A 23,725-nucleotide genomic window follows, 5' to 3' on the forward strand; every position below is an offset into this window, starting at 1 on the left:
TTGTGCATAGGCAATAATTAAAAAAAAAACAAAAGGTACTGTTGTCTGAGCTGTCAAAAATGCAGTGATTCAATTTGTCAGTTTTTATTTTTTGATATCGCACGCCTTATATGTTTCTTTCTCACTCAAACACAGCTAAAGCTTATGTGAATGAAAGAGAAGGAACATAGAAAATAGATTACAGCAATAGCTTGCTCGACGTTCTAGGAGAAACATCGGGAAAACTCAAAATGCTTTATTGTTTTATGTAAACATTTAGTAAATGTAGTAAAGATTTGTTGTGAGATCAATGTGAATAAGCGTGTCCGTTTTGGTGCTGTGTGATATTTTTGTGACAAAATGGATTTCCTAAGTCTTCCAGTCGTTGTGATTGAAAATATACTAACGTATCTTTCTTACGATGAAGTTGCTAGAAACAGACTGGTAAGTTGTCTTTATTTATAGATATGACAATATTTTACTGTTACAAATGTTATCTGAACATTGAAAAGTATTGGTCTATAATTAACACGTAATTATTCGAGAAGGTACCAAGTTTACAAGAATAGAATATGTCCAAACAAAATGCATGTAATGCCTTGCTCTGGACTATTATATTGGAGGTTTTATAGTGAATTCATTGAATGTAGAGTAACTTACATATAAACACAATGAAATAATATATTAGCCCAAAATGTAACTAAGTATTTAGTTGCAGAGTATTTGCCTTATTTTCTACATCTTCATGTTTTTTTTATTATATAATATAATTATGTATCACACCTTTGAAAACCTTGAAGCAATATTAAAGCCAGTAAATTGTTAAAGTCAATATATTTCCACTGAATGTCATGATTTAACCAGTAACAAAATAAATATTAAATATTCGAAATTTCACAGCGCATCTAGAAACCTATTCAGTATTAGAATTATACTTTATTACAAAAGCAGCAGGCTTTATTTACTCACATAAAAATAATTATACAATATACAGGTAAGAGCTAGCGCGCACAAGCAACTTTGTCTCCGCAACTATTTTGTCTCTCCACCCATGGGCTAGTATGAAAGTGCGCGCACGTAGCGACGCAACTCCCCATACAATTGATGGGAGAGACAAAATAGTTGCGGAGACAAAGTTGCTCGTGCGCGCTAGCTCTAAATTTACCGTTCATAAAATTCCCGTGACACAGTGTTTAAAACCATATAACTTGACGAATATTTAAACTCTCAATACTGAATCTCAATAGTCAATACTGAATCATGTTTCCTAGGTGATAATTTTAGCCTAGCAAAATAATCTTAACTGTATCAGCTGCAGCAGTACAATGCTTAAATAACTGTGGCTATAAATTATATATTCTACTCAATTAGACTATTTTTTTCTGCGTTTCAAAATCAAACATTTATTTATTCAATTAGACTTCTTCTAGAAGCACCTTAGAATCATCATTACATATTATTTTTAACAATTAGTTACCATTGATTCGGAAAGCAGTGTTGAATTATTTGTCACGAAGAATGCATAATTATATCCAAACAATATGTTTTCCAGGTATCAAAAGCGTTCAACGATATATGCATGCGTATGTTAAACCGCGGCTTCCTTATGATAGAGAGGAGGCATGCCTTGGCGTTGAAGAGTGTGAAGGCGCAACTGCCGCGTCGGGAGTCTGAGCGCAGGTAAATAAATAATAATTATTCTCTGTTATAGATATCACTACATAGTATAAAACAAAGTCGCTTTTCCTGTCCCTATGTCCCTATGTATGCATAGATCTTGAAAACTATGCAACGGATTTAATGCAGTTTCTTTTTGTAATAGATAGAGTGATTAAAGATTTTAGACAAAGCGGGCAAAGCCGCTGGCAAAAACTAATCATATTTTATATGCATGAAAATCAAATAAATTAGAAAGAGCATTTAAACAAGGATTTCAATGCTGTTATTATTAGCTAATATCAGCCTAAATAAATATTGCTATTTCATAAATAAAGGCTTAAATGTTGCCTATAATAAATGTTTTAATTTCATTATTAACTTAATTTTTGCCTGTAATTGCATGCACTTCATGGTTATGGCATGACAACATTCCTCATTAAAAAAATACATAATCCCCTATAAAAATGTATATTGTCTTAAAACCCTTTTTTAGAGTCATTACCTTTAACTTAATTGTGTATTTTAAGTGCTATTTAATAAGAAAATATCAATAATAATTTCGACTGACCGGTTGGCTCGGTTGGTAGTGGCCCTGCCTTCAAAGCCAGAGGTTGTGGGTTCAATTCCCACCCGGGGTAAATATTTGTGTGATGAACATAGATGTTTGCTTTGTGTCTGGGTGTTAATTATCTATATAAGTATTTATTTAAAATTATGTATGTATGTTTATCAGCCATCTGGTTTCCATAACACAAGCGAAAGCTTAGTATGGGATCAGATCGTGCCGTGTGTGAAAATTGTCCTGAAATATTTATTTATTTATTTATTTATAAAAATTACTCTGTTCACAGATATCACCCATTGGCAAGACACTGTGATATTTTGACATCCATTGAAACGAGGATTTCAATGCTCAACATGACATACTCGAAATTTATTGACAGTGGTATCTGCTGCTTCATACCAGGAAAGGTAACATTGTAATTTTGTTTAAAAAAAGTACCTAAATTTGTTTGGATTTGAAGGAGTAATTAAAAAAGAGTGTGTAACAATTATTCAGTCAATCAATAATTTTTTTTCTATCTATAAAGCTGTTGGAATATGAGAATATATTATAGACATCGCCAAAAAAAAATACTCTCAATTACCCCGATTTGTATAGTTATAACTTATAAGGTTACTTTACCAACTGCAAATGTTTCCGTATTTTCCTCATATTTTCGCAATACCAGCAAATGTTATTCCAATTTTTTTCAAACTACCCTCACAATATTTTGTCACATTTTTTGTTATTTTTTCAGGTGATAGACGAAATCCGACGCGTGTTAAGCATAGTGGAGACATCGAAAACGCCGCCCCGTGCCCACGAAGTATTGCAAGAGTTAAGAGATATATCTAGTATGGCAATCGAACATTTTGACGATAAAATATCGCCAGCGTTTCGTAAGAGATTGCAAGAAGGTGTTGCCATGCCACCGCCGAGACCGTCGCAAGGTAATAACGAGATGATATTTATCATGTAATCTCATTATTATGTTTGGTTTCAACTTGGTGATGACTTAATCATTTTTGAGATTTGTGCGAAGAAATTTACAGATAAACAGATTTTTTTTGTGATAATAATCATTGCTCTATATTTACTTTTCTTTAAGTTGTGTAATGAGTTATGTAATTCATATTGTAACAGAATATTATACTGAATAGGCATTGTAGGAATTTCAGAAAAGTTGAGTATGCTAAAGTAATAATTTGCTACTCAATTGCTAATTAATAAAACAAAAATCGCTCATCAAGATGTAAATGCACAGATTTGTAAAAAAACATCAAAAGTAATGATATTTGTATTTTTGAAGTGAAACTTCTTTATAGAGGTTCGAAAAAAATTTAGTGTAACATTTTTTCGTTACGCGTGACATTTTTCCGTTACGCGCCATCTTTTTCTTATCCCTACCACGCGTGATTCGACGTATTTCTGTAAAGTTGCATATAGTAAATTATTTTTTGAAAAATAAGGTCATAAAAAAGTTTCACTTCTTACGTGTGTACACTAGTAACACAGTACACGCACACATTTTTTTTATATTTCAGGTGTTTTAGCACCAATAGCGATGCGACAAGAGATATTGCACCTCCGCCGACGGTCCATACTAAACGCTAAACTATCGTTATACTTGGCGTCACAATACAAAAAGTTTTATAAACGGGTGAGATTGTATTATTTTATCATCAATAGATGAGTAACAAACGTACACAAACATTTTCACCTCAAAATTGTATTTAATTTGAACACTAGTCAATTAAAAATGTGTAAAAAACTATTTTTGTAAAAATTTATATTTCTTTCAATTTGGATAATTTAACGTTATAAAAAACTAATTCCATAACACATAAGTCAAAGTTGTTCTTCATCAAACAAGACAATCCATAAACATACAAAAAAAAAATCTAAAAAATACAGAACACCAAGCCAGTTTTTTATTTATTTTTTCATAAAAATAAATGCGCATTTCCATACAAGAACAAACTATTCGTGGTCCCCTTACGAATTTCAGATGATCGAATACAAGCGTATCGCTTGGCGTCAGAGGAAAACTATACGCAATATGAATAAACGGCAAAGGGACCAGGATTCCGCTATTGGTAAGAAAAAAAATACTTTCAGAACAGTTCAATACTGACTTATAATTTTACTAGCGGTCCGCTCCGGCTTCGCCCGTGGTACCTACATGTTTAAACTATCCTATCTCTCAAGTTGGATCGAACTGCACATGGTGTGCGAATTTTATTATAATCGGTTTAGTGGTTTAGGAGTCCATTGAGGACAAACATTGTGACACGAGATTTATATATTAAAGATTAAAGTGACAGTGATTAAGTGTAAAATAACATATGAATTTTATTATTTTTCAGCGGATTTAAAGAAGCGTATCGAAGAATGTGATATAAAATATAGCGAATTGACACACACCAATCAAGCGGTTGGCGGGAAAGTTATAGCTGGTGAGCTCTATGGTCAATGGTCGCCATTTTGAATTAATATTGTTTTTCTATCAATGCATTGAATATGAATTTATTTACTTATTATTATTTTTTCTTTCAGCAGCAGCGGCCACAGAAGGTACGTCATCAGCACAACCGTTGCGACATTTCGGGAGTCAAATCAAATTGGATCTATCCGTTTTGCCGATCGGCACGTCCAAACGGACATCGAATAAATGTGAGATATTTGTTTATACTTTATTATCTTTAATATCTACATCTCGACTTTTTGTAATATTATTAATTTGTACTTTTGAATGTAACGAAACGAGAATGTAACTTTGAATATAACGAATAATAAACGCAAAACTATCCATTTAAAAAAATGTTTACCATTAGAAACCTACTTACTCTTTACTTATTAATTTGTCTGTACTCGATTAAATCTATTAACGAGCGAGTTATATCGTTCCATATATTTTATCATAATAAATTAGTTAAATGACTTTTTTACTGTGTTTAAAAAAAATTCAATAGCTCTCAATAACACCCCATAATTTACATTAAATAAGAATATGAAAGTATTCTTATTTAATTCTCCGTTTCTTTTCAGTGTTGCCAAATATCAAGCCGCGGAAACCGCTCATAAAACTGCCAAGCCTGTCTGAAGACGTTAGCGATAAGACGGAATCGAACCCACTGCCATCTACATCGAGCCAGAGTCCAAGACAGAAAACTCAATGCACCATGGCGAAAATACGCGGAATAACGAACGAAATACGACACTTGAGCAATCTGTCAAAAAGTTTCGAAGGAAAATTGAAACGCCCGCCAAATTCGAATTTGGAAGAGACGGAAAGCAAAAAACAAAAGTTGGATTAGTTGTCTGTGGTTGCTTGTCTATGCTCGATATAGTGTTCAAGTTTTTAGTTGTCTATGGTCGTTTGACGTTTGTTTTATCTGTGCTAGCGTTTCCTAGGCCGGTGAAAAAAAACAAAATTAATAAAAAACGTGTCCATTTTCATTTGTATAGAATATATATTTAAAATATACAATTAATCGACCCAGTAATTTGTAAGATGTTTATAAGGTAGACCTTTAACCTTTCATTGAAAGTATTTAGTTTATTTTATGTATATATTTGCTCAAACTTGCATGACATGCGATTTAATATGGCCCGTAAAGATAGGAAATTAAAAATAATAATTTTAATTGGTACAGAGAAAAAACTAAAACCTTCTCTTGATTATTTATTAAAAAAAAAGTATTAAAAAGTCGTCGTTTTTTTTAATTGTTTAATACTTAATTTTATTGTAACTAAATGTAGTGAAATATTTAATACATTTTGAAAGTTTTAAGTTAAATTAATGAATGAAATGCCTTTGTTTAATATTTATCACTTAAATATTAGAGTAATGAAGTATAAAAAATACTAAGAAAAAACTCAGAAATTAACTTTTCTATGATTATTATCTTATTGTAAGTTATTACAAATTTTCTCAACATAAGAAGGTTTTGGTATTTTTCACGGGTCTTAAATTGTGTTCAAAATTACTCATAAGTCTAATAAATAAACTATAAAAGCAATAATTCACTTATTATAGACATTTAAGATCCTATTTTATACGTTATTAATTAAAAAAAATAAGTTTAGAAGAATTTGTTCTATTTCTAAGATAAGGATTCAGGCTTTAAAATAAGAAAAGAAGACGAATCAAAGTAATTGAACACTTAAAAAAAATATAGTTTGTGTGTGTGTATGTGTTAATCCAAGTTCCCTCCCTCTATATGTGTGCTAAATTTCATTGTAATCGATTCAGTAGTATTTGCGTGGAAGAGTAACAAACATACACACCTACACATACACGTATACATCCATCCTCACAAATTTTCGCATTTATAATATTAGTAGGATTTTCATTATTCATGAATAGCATTACATATTATGATCTTCTATTCTCCAGAAAATAGGATCTTCTTTATCTATATTATATTTATAGTTTGTCTGTAATCTTTATCCGCCTACTGTATCGCTAATTTTGAAATTCCTGTACAAATTCATAAACATTTTTTCAACCATAGTTATTTGTACTGGGTTATATATTTTGTCACAAAACTCAATTAAAAAGCTACTAATTTTCATTTCCTACATCTTTCATAGTCTGCATTTTGTATATTCTTTCTTAAACATAAAAATGTTTATGAATTTTAATATAGCCTATACTTAATTATATTTGGTGGCTTTTATAATATTCCTAATAAGGCTTATGCAAAAGGGATTTAACATAGTACATATTATAAAAATATAGATATCAATATATTATAGTATTAAGATAAATTATTTTATTCGATCAAGTTATTATTTTATTTTTCACACCAGAATTTTGAAATTAAACTCATTAAAAAGCTACATTTATAAAAAAAAAACGTAATTGTTTATATTTTAAGTGGAGATTTAAAACAACGCCATCTATGGGTAAGTTGTATGCAATATTATAAGTGACCTTTTACCATAGAGAGTGCTGTAAAGTATATGGAAATCTTTTGCGTAGGCCTTAATTTAAAATGTATATTAAAATATTTATATGTATTTGTATTTTGTAGTATTTCAAGATTGTAAACGAGATAGTGCGTGTCGTATGGCGTAGGTGTAAATATGCCTTGATTGAATAAAAGTATTTGAACATTCGTTTTGTGTTATTATTTATGCCAGTCAAAGTCTTGAGTTTTTATTTTGACCTTTGAGATTGATATCTATAAGGTCGCTTGTATTATACGAAAGTTTGTAAGAATATAACTTGTTTAGGTACTCTTTCACTCGAAAACCACTGAACAGATTTTGATGATACTCGGCAGTGATGTTGCTGTGTAGCAGAATAATAATATGCTGCGTTTACACATTCGTGCAAATAGCGAAGCGAATATCTAATGACTGTCCGTTGTATGCATGTTTGATATTTGCCTCGCTATTCGTACGAATGTTAAAATGCGGTATTACCTATAAAAATACATACTTGTATTTTCCAGCGTTATTCGAGGGTACACGGCGCGGCAAAGCTTGCCTAATAAAGGAGATATAGAGCTGCCCATGGCCATTATTATTTAGAAATTCTTTGCTGTTATAAAATATGTAGAAACATTTTGAAGTAGGTACCTATCGATTAAATGTATGAAGCCTTGGGTTTGGGCCCGAATACTTCTAACTACTACTAGGTACTAATTATGTACTACATTTGGGTGGGTTGTGGTGAAATAAAATACATAGCTGTGCTAATTTCTTCTAATATTTATTTTATTAGTAATTATATTTACAAAAAAATATATTTACAGCGAGTATTAATTCATTAAAATTAACCAAACATTAACTAAATTTTAATCTTAAATTAAACTACCTACATAATTTTATTGCACGTCAAATTCAAATTTTGATTTAATTTTTAATAATATCGACATTGAGTTTAAAAATACAGTTTTTATAAAAATACGTTTTAAATAATGGCAACAAGTAACATCATAATTAAGTATATTTTCATTTTTCCTTTGTATATATTTTCTAACAGTAAAATAATATAGTGATATCACAATAAATATTGCACATACCCAATAGAAACCAACACAGTTCAAAATTTCGTGCTAAAATATATTTGTACGACTAGCCATATACATAATTAAAATAAAAGTAATTAATATCACGTTAAATTTATGGACAAAATTTATTAATTACGTACTTAGAAGATGTCCATCAAACGTTAAAAAGTTAACACTAGGTACCTAGTACCTACTCATGTTATTAGAGAAATACGGATTATTAAAAAAATCCTAATGAAATGGACATAATATTATGTAGTTACATATTTTTATTCATACGTATGTACTATAGATTTATTGTTATCTGTATTCTATAGTATAGAATACAGATAACAATAAATATTAGTATCTAGCTATTAAAATAACTAGTGATCGTATTCTAGTGTCGGAAGTAGGTAAGCTAATACTCTAATAAAATCAAACTTTAAAATATAATCGGTGAACAAAGTTTTATCGCATAATCGTTACAAAAAGAATCGAACGTAATACCACAATTAGTAATACACCCTATTATAAAATCGATGTTCACTGTTATTATCTTCTCATTGTAATATGATTGACTCGTAAGTTATGTTAGGGCGTATTCAGAAAGAAAGCTTGAAACTTATAAGCGCTTATAAGTTTCAAGCTTTCTTTCTGAATACGCCCTTACTCAGCACAAAAAAAGAGAAATTGAATAACATAAATTACCGCTCATTACCGACTTCCATAGAGTTCATGACTATTGACATTGTCAACTATTACATCATAGAATGACAGTGACAGTTCTAACGCTTTCGTTTTTAAGCTGCGTACACATAGAGAAAAAAGCCATTAAATAGCCGTTAAGTCGGACTTTGATGGTTTTGTGTGTATACAGCATTATATTGTCCATACAGCACATTTGGGCTATGTGTAATTAGTAATTACTAAGCAATAAATAACCCTTATGTAAGTTTATGTAACGCAGGAAGCGAGATAATGTCAGCTTACGAAAATAATTTGCTTGTTAAAATAACAGCTTTCTAGCGTTTTCACTTCTGAAGCAATGGCGGGAATACGACTCATTTGGCTATATAATTTGACAATGACCATATTTGCCGCCATTTTTTGAAGAGACTCCATATTTGGAACACGTCGAAAAACATTTTAAAGGTTCAGTTCGGAAAAAGTGACTTGCAAGCTTGCAAGTGATAACTTGTTACGTATAAGAAATAAATATGTAATTATCTTATTAATTTAAATAAATTTAAAAGTTATTGTGTTTTATTTGTACTAACGGTAATTAAAGAATAACCTAACCTTACTATACAAAAAATCTTATCACAATATAATTCTCGGGAATACCCTTGTAGGTTCAAATGTAAAATTATTGCAATCCTCAATTTTTGGACGATTAATTGTTAATTTTAATACGGAACTGACACTTTTTCGTACTTTATTCGTTTTTTAAATGTTCGTAACTAATGTCAGCGTGGTATCCACTAGGTCCTGCAGAATAAACGACTTGTTGCATTCTTCCATCTGGCAACAAAACGTGATAATGACCTTTGGTGCTTTCTCCTTTCTTTGCTTCGTACTGTCCGTAGAAGTTGCCACTGTCTGAATCCCGTACTCTGTACCCAAACTCGTAGTTTGCGGCGTATTGTAACTGTAAACAGATAAATATTTATTAAATCGATTTAACCTACTTAAATTATAAATGCGAAAGTTTATGAGGATGCATGTTTGTAACTCTTTCACGGGAATACCACTGAACAGATTTTGTACCTACAGAAAGGCTTCATTTTTCATGCGGGTTCGAGCGACACAGCTAGTTATGATATGATTAAGATTTTCAGAGGACATTCCCATACAAAAGAGATATTTCAGTGAAGCAAAGAGGATATGTCAAGCCTTCTAAATATCTCCAGACACAAAAATCATATACAATTAGATTGCTACTTTGTAACGTAAAAGAAAGACAAACATACACACTTGGCATATAAGTAAGGCTATTCCCGTAGAAATGGTGAAAATATTAAAGCGTATGAGCACTGGTAAATTTTGTATTTTACTATTTTCTAGCTCTTACAGGGTAATTTGTATCACATTTATTTTGTAACCTGTGTTTTGCAATCGAAAATAAGCAATAAACAATAAAACAATTTTGGAAAACTACACTAAATGTAGGGAATAAGCTGTTTAAATTCTTGTGATTTTTTAAGACTTATAACTGCAAGACATTTAAATATATGTATTAAATAAACTCTGACAGAGATAATGATGTGTTTCGCAAAGTCATAAATGCTATGAGTGCTGATAGCAATCACGATACTATCTATCTTCTACAAAATTTAAACAAAATAAAACCTTGTTACTGTGGGAAAAACATTTTAGTTATCTGTGAGAAAAATTGCTAAATGAGGCATTAAATATGCCTAATTATTTGAATCGGAACACACAACCTTAGAATAGCATTTAATAGTAATTTAATGATATAATTTCACGTATTTCTGCCATTATTATTTTTTATGTACAGGAACTGCGCAAGAATTCGTAAGAGAATTATGGGCAGTTTTTATATTTAGATAATTATTATGCTTTATTTAAGACTAGCGGTCCGCCCCGGCTTCGCCCGTGGTACATATTTGGCAATTAAAGGTAGCCTATGTTCTTTCTCAGGGTCTAAAGATTATCTGTACCAAATTTCATCAAAATCGATCCAGTAGTTTATGCGTGAAAACCATACATATATACATACAAACCTTTCCTCTTTATAATATTAGTATAGATTAAGTTTAAGGTTAAATATGTGTACGTTACAGTTGTAGGTAATAATAATAAATACCTAATAATTTTCTTACATGTGTATATTTATAATTGGTTATTATGTATTGTATTATTATGTATGTTTGAAAATAAAAATGGTTAACTAGAAATTTGCGTATTTTATTCAATCCGTACCAATGTATTTATTGTAACTACTTGCACTTCTATAAATTACAAAGTATTTTCTACACTATACAAAATACATCCACGAACATGTTTTTCACTTTTTCACCAAGACATTTTCAGACAATTCTGAACGATTTAAAGTCATAATGTAAATTTTTTCTGATGATTTTTATATAGGTAACTATGCAGACTAATAACGATATTTTAAAACATAAAGCTGCATTAAACATTAATTCTTTAGGGTTTATATTTCATTAAAATAATGTTCATTCAATAATAATGTGTATTTTATTTTGAAACTAACTAAGTAGTAATTATATAAATAAAACAATACTTAAAAATAAATACTTAAAAATATTTAAATAAAATTACACTAGCTTAAATAAAAAGACGCAATATTAATTTAACTTTAATATTCTAGAAGCAAAATAAATATACATAAGTAAATTGTACAACGTCAGGTACATAAAGGTCAAAAAAATACTTTAATATTGCAAAAGGTACGTTATATAAATGCCTTTTTACGTCGTTAAATATTATATTAATTTCATATATCATAATTGACCTCCATTTAATGTTAATGTTTAAAAACTATTAAATTATCTCTATGTCAAATTTTCTTAGGATAGACATCGCTGTTAGATTTTTAATATAAGAAATGTGTTCCAGTTTTCACGTAACTAATTATTAATAGTTGAAAATAAACATATTTCAAATAGTAATATTGTAAAGTTAATCTGTGCTGTGAACTTAAACAGACAGACAGCGAAGTCTCAGTAATAGCTAATAGGATCCCGTTTTTCCCTATCGGAACGGAACCCTAAAAACTATTAAGTGAATAGTTTTAATATAACTTAATCTGTACGTATAATACTACAAACTTACTGTAATATGTAGTTTTATACACAAATTACAAAAAATCTGAATTACAATATTAGGTAAATGCATTTTATCGTTTTTGAAGTCAGGTTTTTAGTTCAAGCTTCAACTTCATAAATAATTTATCAAACAACTTTCAATTTATGCAGTTTATGTAAATTATTTCTAACATTTCTATGCCTATATGGATATCTCTTCCTATACTTTCGTGGGTAATGCACTTTTTTCTCTTTAGAGAGTTGATAGACATCTAAATGTTCAATGTTTAAATTATGGTGACCAATCAGTTCTTTTAATTGAGACTGTGTAAGCATATACACTGGCTCTAATAAGTTAGGAATGTGCGTTAAAGAATTCACGGGTAAATTAAACTTTAGTGATGAACTGTACGATTGTGCTCCATAAAAAGGTACACCGTACGATGTTGATGGAACTTCATAGAAACTACTAGAAAATTCTGGGTTGTTCTTAAATTGACTGTATCTATTCGAAAAACTACCCCTCGAATCGCTTTGATAGCTTGAAGGATTAGAATGTTGTAAGGGTTGGTCTGCTAATCTTACGGGAGCATGTTTTATAGGTTCATATTCGTATTCACTAGAGCTAAAGTCATCGTAATTGTTATACTCATCTTCTTCATAAACTGATTCGAATTTGGACCTAGGTCGTTTTATTTTTAGTGGAACATCATCATAGTCATCAATATAATCTGTTGCTTCACCAATTTGAAAGCTTGGTGTTAAAAATACATTGAAATCGTTTCGTTTTTTATTAGCGGGACGTCGAAGTGCTTCCGCTATAGGAACATCTGTGTCGTTGGAATTAGTTTGTGGTTTATCTAAAGTTTCATTTGAAACGGAAAGTAGAAAAGGAGATGTTTCTAATTCGGATCGCTTATATCTAATATGTGGGATTGTTATTTCATTGATACTTACGTTATCATCACCGAAAGCCGATACTCCAGTCCCATCTTCTGTTAAATGTTGAACACCTTTTAACTTTGAACTTTCTTTTAAATCATCTTCTGGATTTTCAGGTTGATAGCCATAGTGTGTTTTTTCAAACGATGGATCGTCATTGTATATTAATTCTTTATTTATTTTATCAGGTTTATAATCAGTACTAACAGTTTGACTAGCTACTTCTACTTTGTAATAATTTGAGTGAAGAGTACTTGATTCAACTCTGGGTGCTTCGGTAGTTAGCTGTGGGATGACAAAACTAGCTTTATACGGGTTTTCGATTTCTTCATTGATAGGAGTGTAATCACTAGCATAAGTATGTGGTTGTTCAGTATAAATTTGTTCATAATTAATTTCTGGTGTTTGCGGCGTCGGTTCTCTGAGAAAATAATATAAATCCGAAGGTGGACTGTTTTCATTTTCAAAAGATCTATCTGAGTCTACTAATGTTTTGAATTCTGACAACTGTTGAGTAGGGTTCTTCTTCAACAACATTTCCAGTGCATTTATTTCTTGGGCTGCACGGTAATTATGTACATTCTTTGGTATATATTTTCCATGGTAAAGAGCTTTAGGTAAAATAATAGCTGTATGTTCTTGATCCTGAGCAAGACCAATATTAACATTAGGTTTGATTGTTACGCCTTCTTCAAACGCGTCTGGTAAATTAATATGCGGCTGTTTTGACTCTAAATATTGTTGATATTCAACCGAGTCATATGATCTATGGTTTCTACTTCTTTCTCTACCTGTATTTGCTCTTATTAATTTTTCCATGGCTTCATCCACGTTTGCGGTTCTGCTTTTAAATTCTTGTCTTCGGTTTGTTTTAGGTATTTGGGTTCTCTGTAAATTTCTTGTTGGGATATCGTGAGTGCTTTGTGCAGTTCTTGGCTTAGAGGTTTGTGGTACTCTAACTCTAATTTGCTTACGTGGAATAGTGGGTTGCGTGGTTGCATCGACTTTAATGTTAGCTTGTTGTTGTTCGAGCGCCAGTTGATGACTATCTTGCGATTCATGGTATGCTTTCATGTAACTATCAATTATTGGAGGACCTTGTGTTAATCTTTGTAGTTGAGCTTTGTGTTGCCGTATTCTCTCTGCGTTGAACATTGCTTGCTGATTACTAGCGTGTAGCCTTGCATTGTGTGCAGAATTACCAGCTAACGGGTTACCATATGGTAGATTTGATGGACCACTCGACAGTCTTATGTCATCCATCCTTGCTTGTTCATTTATAACTTCATAAACTGGTCTAGCGTTATTTTTAGCGGCCGTCGTAATTTGTAATGCTAGTAGAATCAAGGCTGTGACTAATTTTATGGATCGTGAATGCGCCATTGTATCTGTAAAGAGAAATAATTGATTTAATTCCGTTCCCACTCGTTATTCATGATTATGGATATGCAGATATATAAATATTAAATTCCATGCATAATTCAATCACAATACGGATTGATATCAGAATTATTTTAATTTATGTAAGCTTTTGAATATGAATGACCTCCTGTTCGGTATAATATTAAGAACAGTCAAATAAACGGAAATAGAACAAAGATAAACAGCATCTAATTATCATAAGTTAGGCCGTGTTTAAATATTTCCTTATTTAGATGCTGTATTTCATAACGATGCGCGAATACTAATTTGCTTACAAGCTTTCTCTGTGTCATAGGTAATTATTGTTAGTAGGTCAACCGTATTTTGTGCTAACACGTTTGATGGTCTGTTTAATGATTATTTAAATCATGTGATATAATATGGAAACAAGTTTATGAGAGAATTTGTTTGAGTTATGTAGACGGTGTTTTATATTATTTGCAACTAGCTTTCCGCCTGCGGCTTCGCCCGCGTTTTCAAAGAAAAACCCGCATAGTTCCCGTTCCCGTGGGATTTCCGGGATAAAACCTAGCCTATGTTACTCGTGGATAATGTAGCTTTCGAATGGTGAAAGAATTTTTAAAATCGGTCCAGTAGTTTATGAGCCTATTCATTACAATCAAACAAACAAACAAACAAAGTTTTCCTCTTTATAATAATAGTGTAGATAATAATGTACATGCTAGTGAACACTGGATAAGTGGTTAGGGATTTCGTCTTTAATGAAAAAGTTCGAAGGTTTGAGATTAGATGAACAAGGGCAAAATTTAAATTTAATTTTGCTGAATCTCTACACTATCAATGATCTCTATTTAATGACTCTATTATATATATTAGGAACGACGATTAAGACCATAATGTGTAACGTGGAGTTTTCTCAAATGCATGTTTTAATTCAGATTTAACTCTACCTACTTTCTATGAACATGGTAATTTAGCGGTTTATAAACAATTCGTTTTGGGCTAACCTTTACCTGCTAAATTAGGCATATCGTTGTATGATTGACCACAAAAGGTTTTTGTTTAAACCAAGGTTGAAAATATAGGTATAATGAATTGATAATATAACAATGGAGCTAGGAATTATTCAATTTAAAATATAATGAGTACTTATAGATAATTATCTACTAACTAAATTCATTTAATTTGTCCTATTACTTTTATTCGATTTGCGCGTATTCATTTTATTACTTGTCTCATGTCTGTAATATTTTTATATTAGCCGCTTTGATTATATTCTAATTAAATAATAAAGTTTAAAATAACATAATTATTCAGATGGAGTTTTTATGATTACAAGATTATACTAAGGTTATTTTTTATGTATGTATTTGAAAATTACGTATTACGATTTGCATTTAATGATAGTCTTGGATATTTATGAAACCGACACACACTTGACCTTTCTATAATCTAACGATCACTTTCACCGTGTTTAAAACAAGTATGGCTCGGGTCCAACTACAATTTAGATATTAAGGATTTCCTATAGTCCGGGATACATCGCCCATTTTTGCAAGTGATTACTATCAAGCTAATTTTTCGTGAGTAGCTTTATTTTGATGAGATGCCCAATAATTTCATGTACGAAACTCTCTATTGTGGTAGCTACCAGAGGAAACAAGGATAAAATATTTTGATTTGATGGTTCTCAAATATTAATTACTAACTGAATGTTTTTTTTTGTTCAATCTCAAGATAATTATCTAAATTATTCGAAAAAATATTTGTCCTACAAAATCTATGGTTTGATCAAAGAGTCCCCCTTTCCAATGTGTATCGATAACGAAGTCATCATAAATGATTACTAACCAGCTGATTTTTTTATTTTCACTTATTTAATACTTATATAATTCAACAGACATATTGTCCTACAAATTGCGTAATAAATATTTGAGAACCGTCAAATCAAAAATTTTTATCCTTGTTACCTCTGTAAGCTACCACAATCGAGAGTTTCGTACATGAAATTATTGGGCATCTCATCAAAATAAAGCTACTCACGAAAAATTAGCTTGATAGTAATCACTTGCAAAAATGGGCGATGTATCCCGGACTACTAGGTGTCCAGTTTTTTAAACCTAAGATCCGTTAGTAACTTGTTAATTGGTTTTGTATGGTTCCGTATGTATATCCTGTGTACCTATGGAATTCCCGTTAATTTTACTTAGTAACTAGCTTTTTATGCCGTAAAAACTTTAAATATGTGGACGTAGTGACGGAGAAACATGCAGTTTGAATTCTGTGTGTGTATGTGTGTCTGCCAACATAAGCCAACTCGCTTGGCCATCTTGGTGGATTATGGCCTGTACTGTCCTAGCAGTTGGAACATACATATTTGGGCTGATGGTGATGATGATGTATGTGTGTTACTGCAATTCATTTTCTGTTAAGTGTATTAAATTTTAAATCTTTTATGTATGACGTAAATGCGTTTCAGATGATTCATTGACCGGTTTTCTTAAAGGGCAAGTAAAAAGGTTTTATTCTTCGTCACTAGGGATTTACCCAATTACCCACACCAAGCACATTTCAGTTGGAATGCCTTAATTATCACTGTACCAAGATGGTCTTTAACAGTTAATTATGGAGCTTAGGTTAATAAGTATACATTAATGTTTAAAAAGAGGCCTATTTACATTGCAGATTAAAAACAAAGCACGTAGAGTTTTGCTAGGAGAAAAAAAAGAAATGTTGAATGAATTTGACTTCTCAATGCCTACATGACCACATACACTGGATTTTCCGTAATTAATTGTTTCTCGTGATCCTGACCAATTTTATTCCTTTTAGATTAAAAAAATAAATAAGAGATTTCATTTATGCTACTCTTTTATTTTTTCGAAATAATAATATGCATACTACACATTTATGGAAAACTAGCTTTCCACCCGCATCTTCGCCCGCGTTTTGAAGGAAAAACCCGCATAGTTCCCGTTCCCGTGGGATTTCCGGGATGAAACCTATCCTATATGTTAATTCAAGTTACCCTCTATATGTGTGCTAAATTTCATTGTAATCAGTTCACTCACAAACTTTCGCATTTATAATATTAGTAGGATTCAATTATTTCGGAATTAGAGTTGATTGAGACAATGTTAGTCAAAATTGCTTTTCAAATGCCTTTCTAGATATTAATAAGCGTTGAAAGACCATAATCTACATTTCATATGCATTATTATTTTTTCCAATCTATCAACAATTATAAGTTTGACGAAACAATTTCTCATCCGATAACCCATTATCTAGAATCAGTAAAAACAACGAGCCTGGGAACAAATTATTTCAATCGAGTGCTTACATTGTTCACATTTTCACAGTCACTTTACTGTTTTTATGAAGATGCAGTAAGGACTTCTATACATATATATAGCATTTATGAATATTTAATTTTGTTAATGTTTTAGTGAGTTTGGTACGTTATGGTTTTAATTAAGAAAAACATGCGTACAGGACGCATGAAATTATTATATTACTAGCGGTCCGCCCCGGCTTCACCCGTGGTATATATGAAAAATAATTTGGAAAATCCAAAAGTGCACGCCTCATAATTTTTTATTTAATAAATATTTATTAATTATTATTTTTGTTTATTTAATAACAATTAAACCACATCGAATCAGACCCTGAAAAATGAAAGGGTTCTATTCCTGAGCATACTCAAGCGTAAGAGAAAAAAAAAGACTCGATTAGTAAAGTATTTCGGTCGCTATCGTGTTAACAAGAAAAAGGATCCGCACATACAGACACACGGACGTCCAAGACAGAACTTTTTTAAACTGTTTTTTAACTAGTTTAAATAACAAAAATGACATCAAAAATATCATGAACGTTAAAAATAGTGTTTTTTCTTAATATGTGTGTGTATGTATTATCTTAGGCGCGGGTCAAACACAAGCGGCGCGGGCGCGGGCGTGCCATAAGCGCACCTCTTGAATCTGTTTTGCACCACGTCCTTCTTATACATTTTGTATGAAAGAATTTTGGAAAGGCGACGAGGCGGCACGCCACGGTTGCGCCGCGGGCGTACCGCAGGCGTACCGCAGGCGCGCTTCCCCCATCGCATCCAAATAGAGGTCAATTCACGGTCATACACAATCAAAAACAAATCGGGTGGTAGGAGACGGTAGCCTGTCAGTCAAAAATGTGTTCTCTCTGTGTGGAATTATATAGAGCTGCTATTACATACCCTTCTTCGTTTTGTTTTTAAAGGTGAATTGAATTAATCGATGAAATGATTTACACAGGTGATGGCAGTAGGGAAAGTGAAAATGAAGAAGAGCATAATGAAAGTTCCCATGTATTTACAATGTCAGAAATAAAGATAATCCTGATTTTGATTGTGTTTTTTATTTATTTGTAATTGTAATAATATTGTGGAATGATCAGTAGGTACTGTAAATACTTTTGAACTGAGATTTTAATGATAAGATTTATATGGTTTAAATGTAAACCTGTGTTTGAAAACCATATTTTATCTATACTAATATTATAAAGAGGAAAGGTTTGTATGTATGTATGTATGGTTTTCACGCATAAACTAGGTACTGGACCGATTTTGATGAAATTTGGCACAGATAATCTTTAGACCCTGAGAAAGAACATAGGCTACCTTTTATTGCGAAATATGTACCACGGGCGAAGCCAGGGCGGACCGCTAGTACAATATAAATTTTGTGTTATTTTAACCTTCTTTTCTTCCATCATTACACCAGTACTACTTTAAAATTACTTTAAAAGTACTATAAAATTTTCCAAGTAAATTCCAACATTTCCAACAAAGATATATTTGCAATCGTGGGGTTATCCTCGCTATTTACTTACAAGGAATTATCAAAACAAAAGCGTTACTTTCAAATTAATGTTAATCTCTTTTAGCACAAAAAACATAATTTTACTAAATTATGCATGAAGAAAATGCATTTAACCACTCTATATAAATATCATTTTCGGACACCAACAGCGCGTTCGCGGCGCGCCGGCAGTGCGCCCGCGGTGCGCGCCGCGCCGCTTGTATATGTCCCGCGCCTAACAAGTGCAATGTATGATACATAAAGACATTTTAAGTTTGAAAAATCAGATGTTTTGCGCGAAGTGACAGTAGTACCCACCTCAACGCTTCGCTTATGAGGCGTGCAATAGATGTTGGCCGATTCTCAGACTTACCCGATATGCACAGAAAATTTCATGAGAATCGGTCCAGCCGTTTCGGAGGAGTATGCAGACTAACATTGTGACACGAGAATTTTATATTTATTATATAAGATTAGATTATGACCGATTCTTGATAAGTGGACAAAGTTTGAATTAAATCTGTCATTTAATGGGTCAAAATCGAGTCTAGAGGATGTGGTATGTTATAATTTTTGTATGTTAGTTGTAATAATAGCTTTAATGAATGAATATTTTTAATAATGTCCAGAAGATGTCCAGTATGACGATAACGAAACGATTGGACCGATTTTGATACGACTTTTAATGTCATGAAGCTGATTAACAGGAGTTCCCGGTTTTTTGACATTTTACAGGTGACATTACAATTTTATTATGAAATCTTTGTGTACGGATACTGTTATAAATTATAATCAAGGACGTAAAAATCAGGCCTATAGGGTTTTTATTTTGGATTTTTTCACGGACACAATTGAAAAGTTCCTTTAGTTCAGATAAAATAGTATTTTGATCTTAGTCTATACCATACATATACGATTGCATCAAAATATTGACGAGTGTGTCAAGATATTTGCCAATTCGGATACGCATTGCTAAAATTGGAATTATTGGCACTTCCTGGAATTTGATATGTTACTTACCTACTACATTTAGGTGCTTATGTTACCAGCCAAACCCGATTTTAGGATAAACTAGTTTTGCCTAGGCTAAACTAGTTCGTCCTATATACGATCGGATGAACTGGTACCTATAGCCTAGGCCTAACTAGTTCATCCTAAGGCCGCCTGTCCATCTGCAAGAAAACTTCCGCAAGAAATGTCCGACAGTCCGTCTGACAGCAACTTATAAGTCTACTTGTAGGTGGAGACGCGGCCTAAGACCAATAGGATAAATCAATTTAGGCTAGGGCCTAGACCATACTAGTTTCTCCTAAAATAAGTACCTACGCACACACCCAGGATACCTAAACAATCAAATGTACATATTTGGAATATGAAAATATTATAATATGGAAAGTCACTTAATTTTATAAATAAATGCCACTATTTTTAGGTTGATAAATTTATAGTTATCTTCATCCTGATGGTTGCAATTCTTAAAAGCAGGTTATTTTAATATTCATATATTTATATTAAACATGGTTATAAATTATAATTATACGATTTCGCAACGACTTGTTCCTACACAAATCGGAAGTACTAATAACATATCTGTATATTGTATAGGTAGTTAGGTAGGTACTAAAAATTAAAATATTTAAGGATATTAATTAATTATTCAAAAACTTCATTCAATAAATTCGTTTAAAGTTATTTTTTTTTGTGTGGTGTTCCTGAATGTTAGCCAGAAGGGCTTCTACATTTTAACGCGGACGCGGGGGTGAACTGAAAGTTCACCCTACAGGTAGCGACATGCGCAAGGGCGTCCCCCCTTGACGGGGATCTCGAACCTCGGCTTGGGCTGTCACTTGAGTGGAGGAGGCCGGAAGGGCCCTAATCGGACGGGGTTTAAAGTTATCGTTATTAACTTATTATCATTAAAATAGCTGTTAACTTCAATAGCAAGTATTTGTTCTCTTTATTAATGACTCTATCTAATAATTAATTACTACTTTGCTATTTATTATCCAATCTATGTGAAATATATAAGCGTAACAGTCATGTTGAAATTAAAAGTGATTATATTATGAATTCAAATTAATAGTTGATGAGAGATTATTATTGGAGAACTATGGCCAATACATACTTAACATTATTAAAAAATATGAATACCTACATACAATTGAAAAACATAACCTTCCTTCCACAAAGGAAACCTACAATTACAAAATAATAGAAACGTCATCCTGTCAAACCGAAATAACGAATAACCGTTTTCCGATAACGGTATTGCCCATCGCAACGTTACCTAACTGTTACATAATAACGGAAACTGAGCGGAAGTATCGCCGAATGTGACCGACTTTGTCACGAAATGTTATATTGAATGATGACCTGTGATGCAGCGTGCAATTTCTAAACGTGCGTTCTTGTTTATTGAAAAAAAAAAAATACAATTATTTAATATTGTTCTTACGGTTCATTTAGACATAGAGCCAGACGAACATAGTAGCCAGAGCTAGAGCAAGAGAATTCTTTCGTGATCTTTTAGTGTAAACGAAAACTCATATTCAGTGTTGTTCAGTATTAGAACATTGCGTATAAGCTTTTCGAACGCACTAAGAACAACGAAAGAATGCTCTACGCCTGTTTACACTAAAATAATTTGACATACTTAGTGGTTAGAATTATTTGCTCGTTTGATCTGACGAAGGATCTGACAAATCCAGAATGTGTGATTAATAAAATATGTAGACTCGACATCGTTAAACCAGTCTCTACATATTATTGTACAGAATAGTTTGACATCTCTCATAAAGAAAATTGTAACGTAGGTAAAGTAATTTACTTGTATTATAATAATACTAGCGGTCCGCCCCGGCTTCGCCCGTGGTACATATGAAAAATAGATGTTGGCCGATTCTCAGACTTACCCGATATGCACAGAAAATTTCATGAGAATCGGTCCACCCGTTTCGGAGGAGTATGCAGACTAACATTGTGACACGAGAATTTTATATATAAGATTATGTGAACGTATTAGGTTTTTAATTTTTATAGGTAGGTACATAAAGCTGATTAACTTATTTTATAGATTATTTGAAGCAACTTATCTCAGGAAAAGTTGGTTCAAATTTAAAAACACTTTCAATGATTCAATTTCCAATGATCAATCCATTTAATTAAAAAAAAATGACACTTATTTAATAAAAATTACATTAAATTAACCCACTTAGGTAACTATGTATTAAGTAAACTGTCGCATATTATTTCAATATTCAATAAAGTTCATGTTTGCTCGCCCTTATAACACTAAAGTTCATAAGTTAAAGTTTAAAGCGAAAGTAGAACTCCTTGAAGCCTACTTGACAATGGTTACTATAAATAACTTAGATCAGGTATTTAGGTGAAATAGCTTTGTGCATTGTTTTTTTTATTACTGCATTGCATTGTTGTTATAAATTTTTAGGAACTGAATTCGTACAATGAAACTTTTAGCGATAATATACATCACTTTATAATAATTATTTACCATGTTTTTTTTATTGATTTAAATTTTAGATCTAAGTATATGTTTTGGAAGAAAATTAAGTTTGATAAAGCACAGCTATAATATATAATACTATATTACTTAGGCATACCTATTATTGTATTATTAATTTTAATTAAGTATTTCGACGATTTTCAATAGGTTTATAAGTCCATACTTTTATATTCATAAGATCAAGTTGCAGTATAAAGTAGATATAAATAATTTAAATAAATCTACTCAAATATGTACAGTTCGTTAACACATATATGCAAAAGCCCTAAATGTTTATGTAAATACTAAAACATCATACGTACAAAATTCCAAATCCGTAAAGTGCACACAAAAAAAATAAATACGTTATTAAAAAACTAACGCATTGACACACATTTCACAGATAATCAATTAAATTAATAGTCTATGGTTAAAAAAAAAATGGCGTGAGCGCGCCAAAATGATCTTGGCGTTACTGAATCTCGGATGTCTGTGTAGTAGTATAAATCGATTAGCGAATGTTTTTGCTATAAGGGGGGATATATTAAGCACTAGATTATATTATTTTATGAATTTTATCTTAATCTAAACTTGTAATACATATTAATAAGTTCAAAACATTTTAAATACATCGTTTGAATTAATATTTCATCTTGCAAGGATTTGCATAAGGCAACTCATAATTAAATTATTATATAGTTAGGTTACATTATGTTTAATCTTCTTATCTTATATATAAAAATGAATCGCAAAATGTGTTGGTAAGCGCATAACTCGAGAACGGCTGAACCGATTTCGATAATTCTTTTTTTATTATATTCCTTGAAGTACGAGGATGGTTTTTATATAGAGAAAACGTAAATATGTACCACGGGCGAAGCCGGGGCGGACCGCTAGTTAATTATAATTATTGTTTAAAAGAACTAGGATTTAAAAGTTCATTCAATGGTTTAGATTGTGTAAGTGGATAAAAACTAAATTAAATAGGTAATAAACGTAATAATATGTATTTAAAACAGGTTATTTGTTTTTTTTATGCCTTTTATGAACTTACTTATTTTGTGTCCATCGGACACCATTTACCTACT

At 31.5% G+C, this 23,725-nt stretch overlaps 3 protein-coding genes across 5 annotated transcripts in view; 2 read left to right on the forward strand and 1 right to left on the reverse strand.

Moving 5' to 3' along the window:
• The window catches only part of LOC149896742 (uncharacterized), a 349,544-nt gene that overhangs the window by 316,037 nt on the left and 9,782 nt on the right, over positions 1–23,725 (forward strand). The window lies entirely within an intron of this gene.
• On the forward strand, positions 161–6,218 carry pall (F-box protein pallbearer). Of its 2 annotated transcripts, none has more exons than XM_090117207.1 (9): positions 161–423; positions 1,532–1,659; positions 2,490–2,610; positions 2,940–3,132; positions 3,727–3,842; positions 4,191–4,278; positions 4,549–4,638; positions 4,742–4,855; positions 5,231–6,218. In XM_090117207.1, the coding sequence occupies exons 1-9, from the start codon at positions 340–342 to the stop codon at positions 5,497–5,499; spliced, it is 1,203 nt and encodes a 400-aa protein (XP_089973333.1). In that variant the 5' UTR covers positions 161–339; the 3' UTR covers positions 5,500–6,218. The 2 variants fall into 2 exon arrangements, with proteins under 2 accessions (XP_089973333.1, XP_089973332.1); XM_090117206.1 differs by having other exon boundaries at positions 162–423; positions 4,739–4,855.
• Positions 9,384–23,106, reverse strand: LOC149896747 (uncharacterized). Of its 2 annotated transcripts, XM_090117343.1 has the most exons (3): positions 22,961–23,106; positions 12,936–14,308; positions 9,384–9,835 (listed from the first exon to the last, which is right to left on the reverse strand). In XM_090117343.1, the coding sequence occupies exons 2-3, from the start codon at positions 14,301–14,303 to the stop codon at positions 9,623–9,625; spliced, it is 1,581 nt and encodes a 526-aa protein (XP_089973469.1). In that variant the 5' UTR covers positions 14,304–14,308; positions 22,961–23,106; the 3' UTR covers positions 9,384–9,622. The 2 variants fall into 2 exon arrangements, with proteins under 2 accessions (XP_089973469.1, XP_089973468.1); XM_090117342.1 differs by lacking the exon at positions 9,384–9,835 and having other exon boundaries at positions 11,705–14,308.

This window comes from Colias eurytheme, chromosome 27 (assembly GCF_061535395.1).
Source record: "Colias eurytheme isolate Ceu_HAF_F1 chromosome 27, ilColEury1 Martin Lab GWU primary, whole genome shotgun sequence".
NCBI classification, from domain to species: domain Eukaryota; kingdom Metazoa; phylum Arthropoda; class Insecta; order Lepidoptera; family Pieridae; genus Colias; species Colias eurytheme.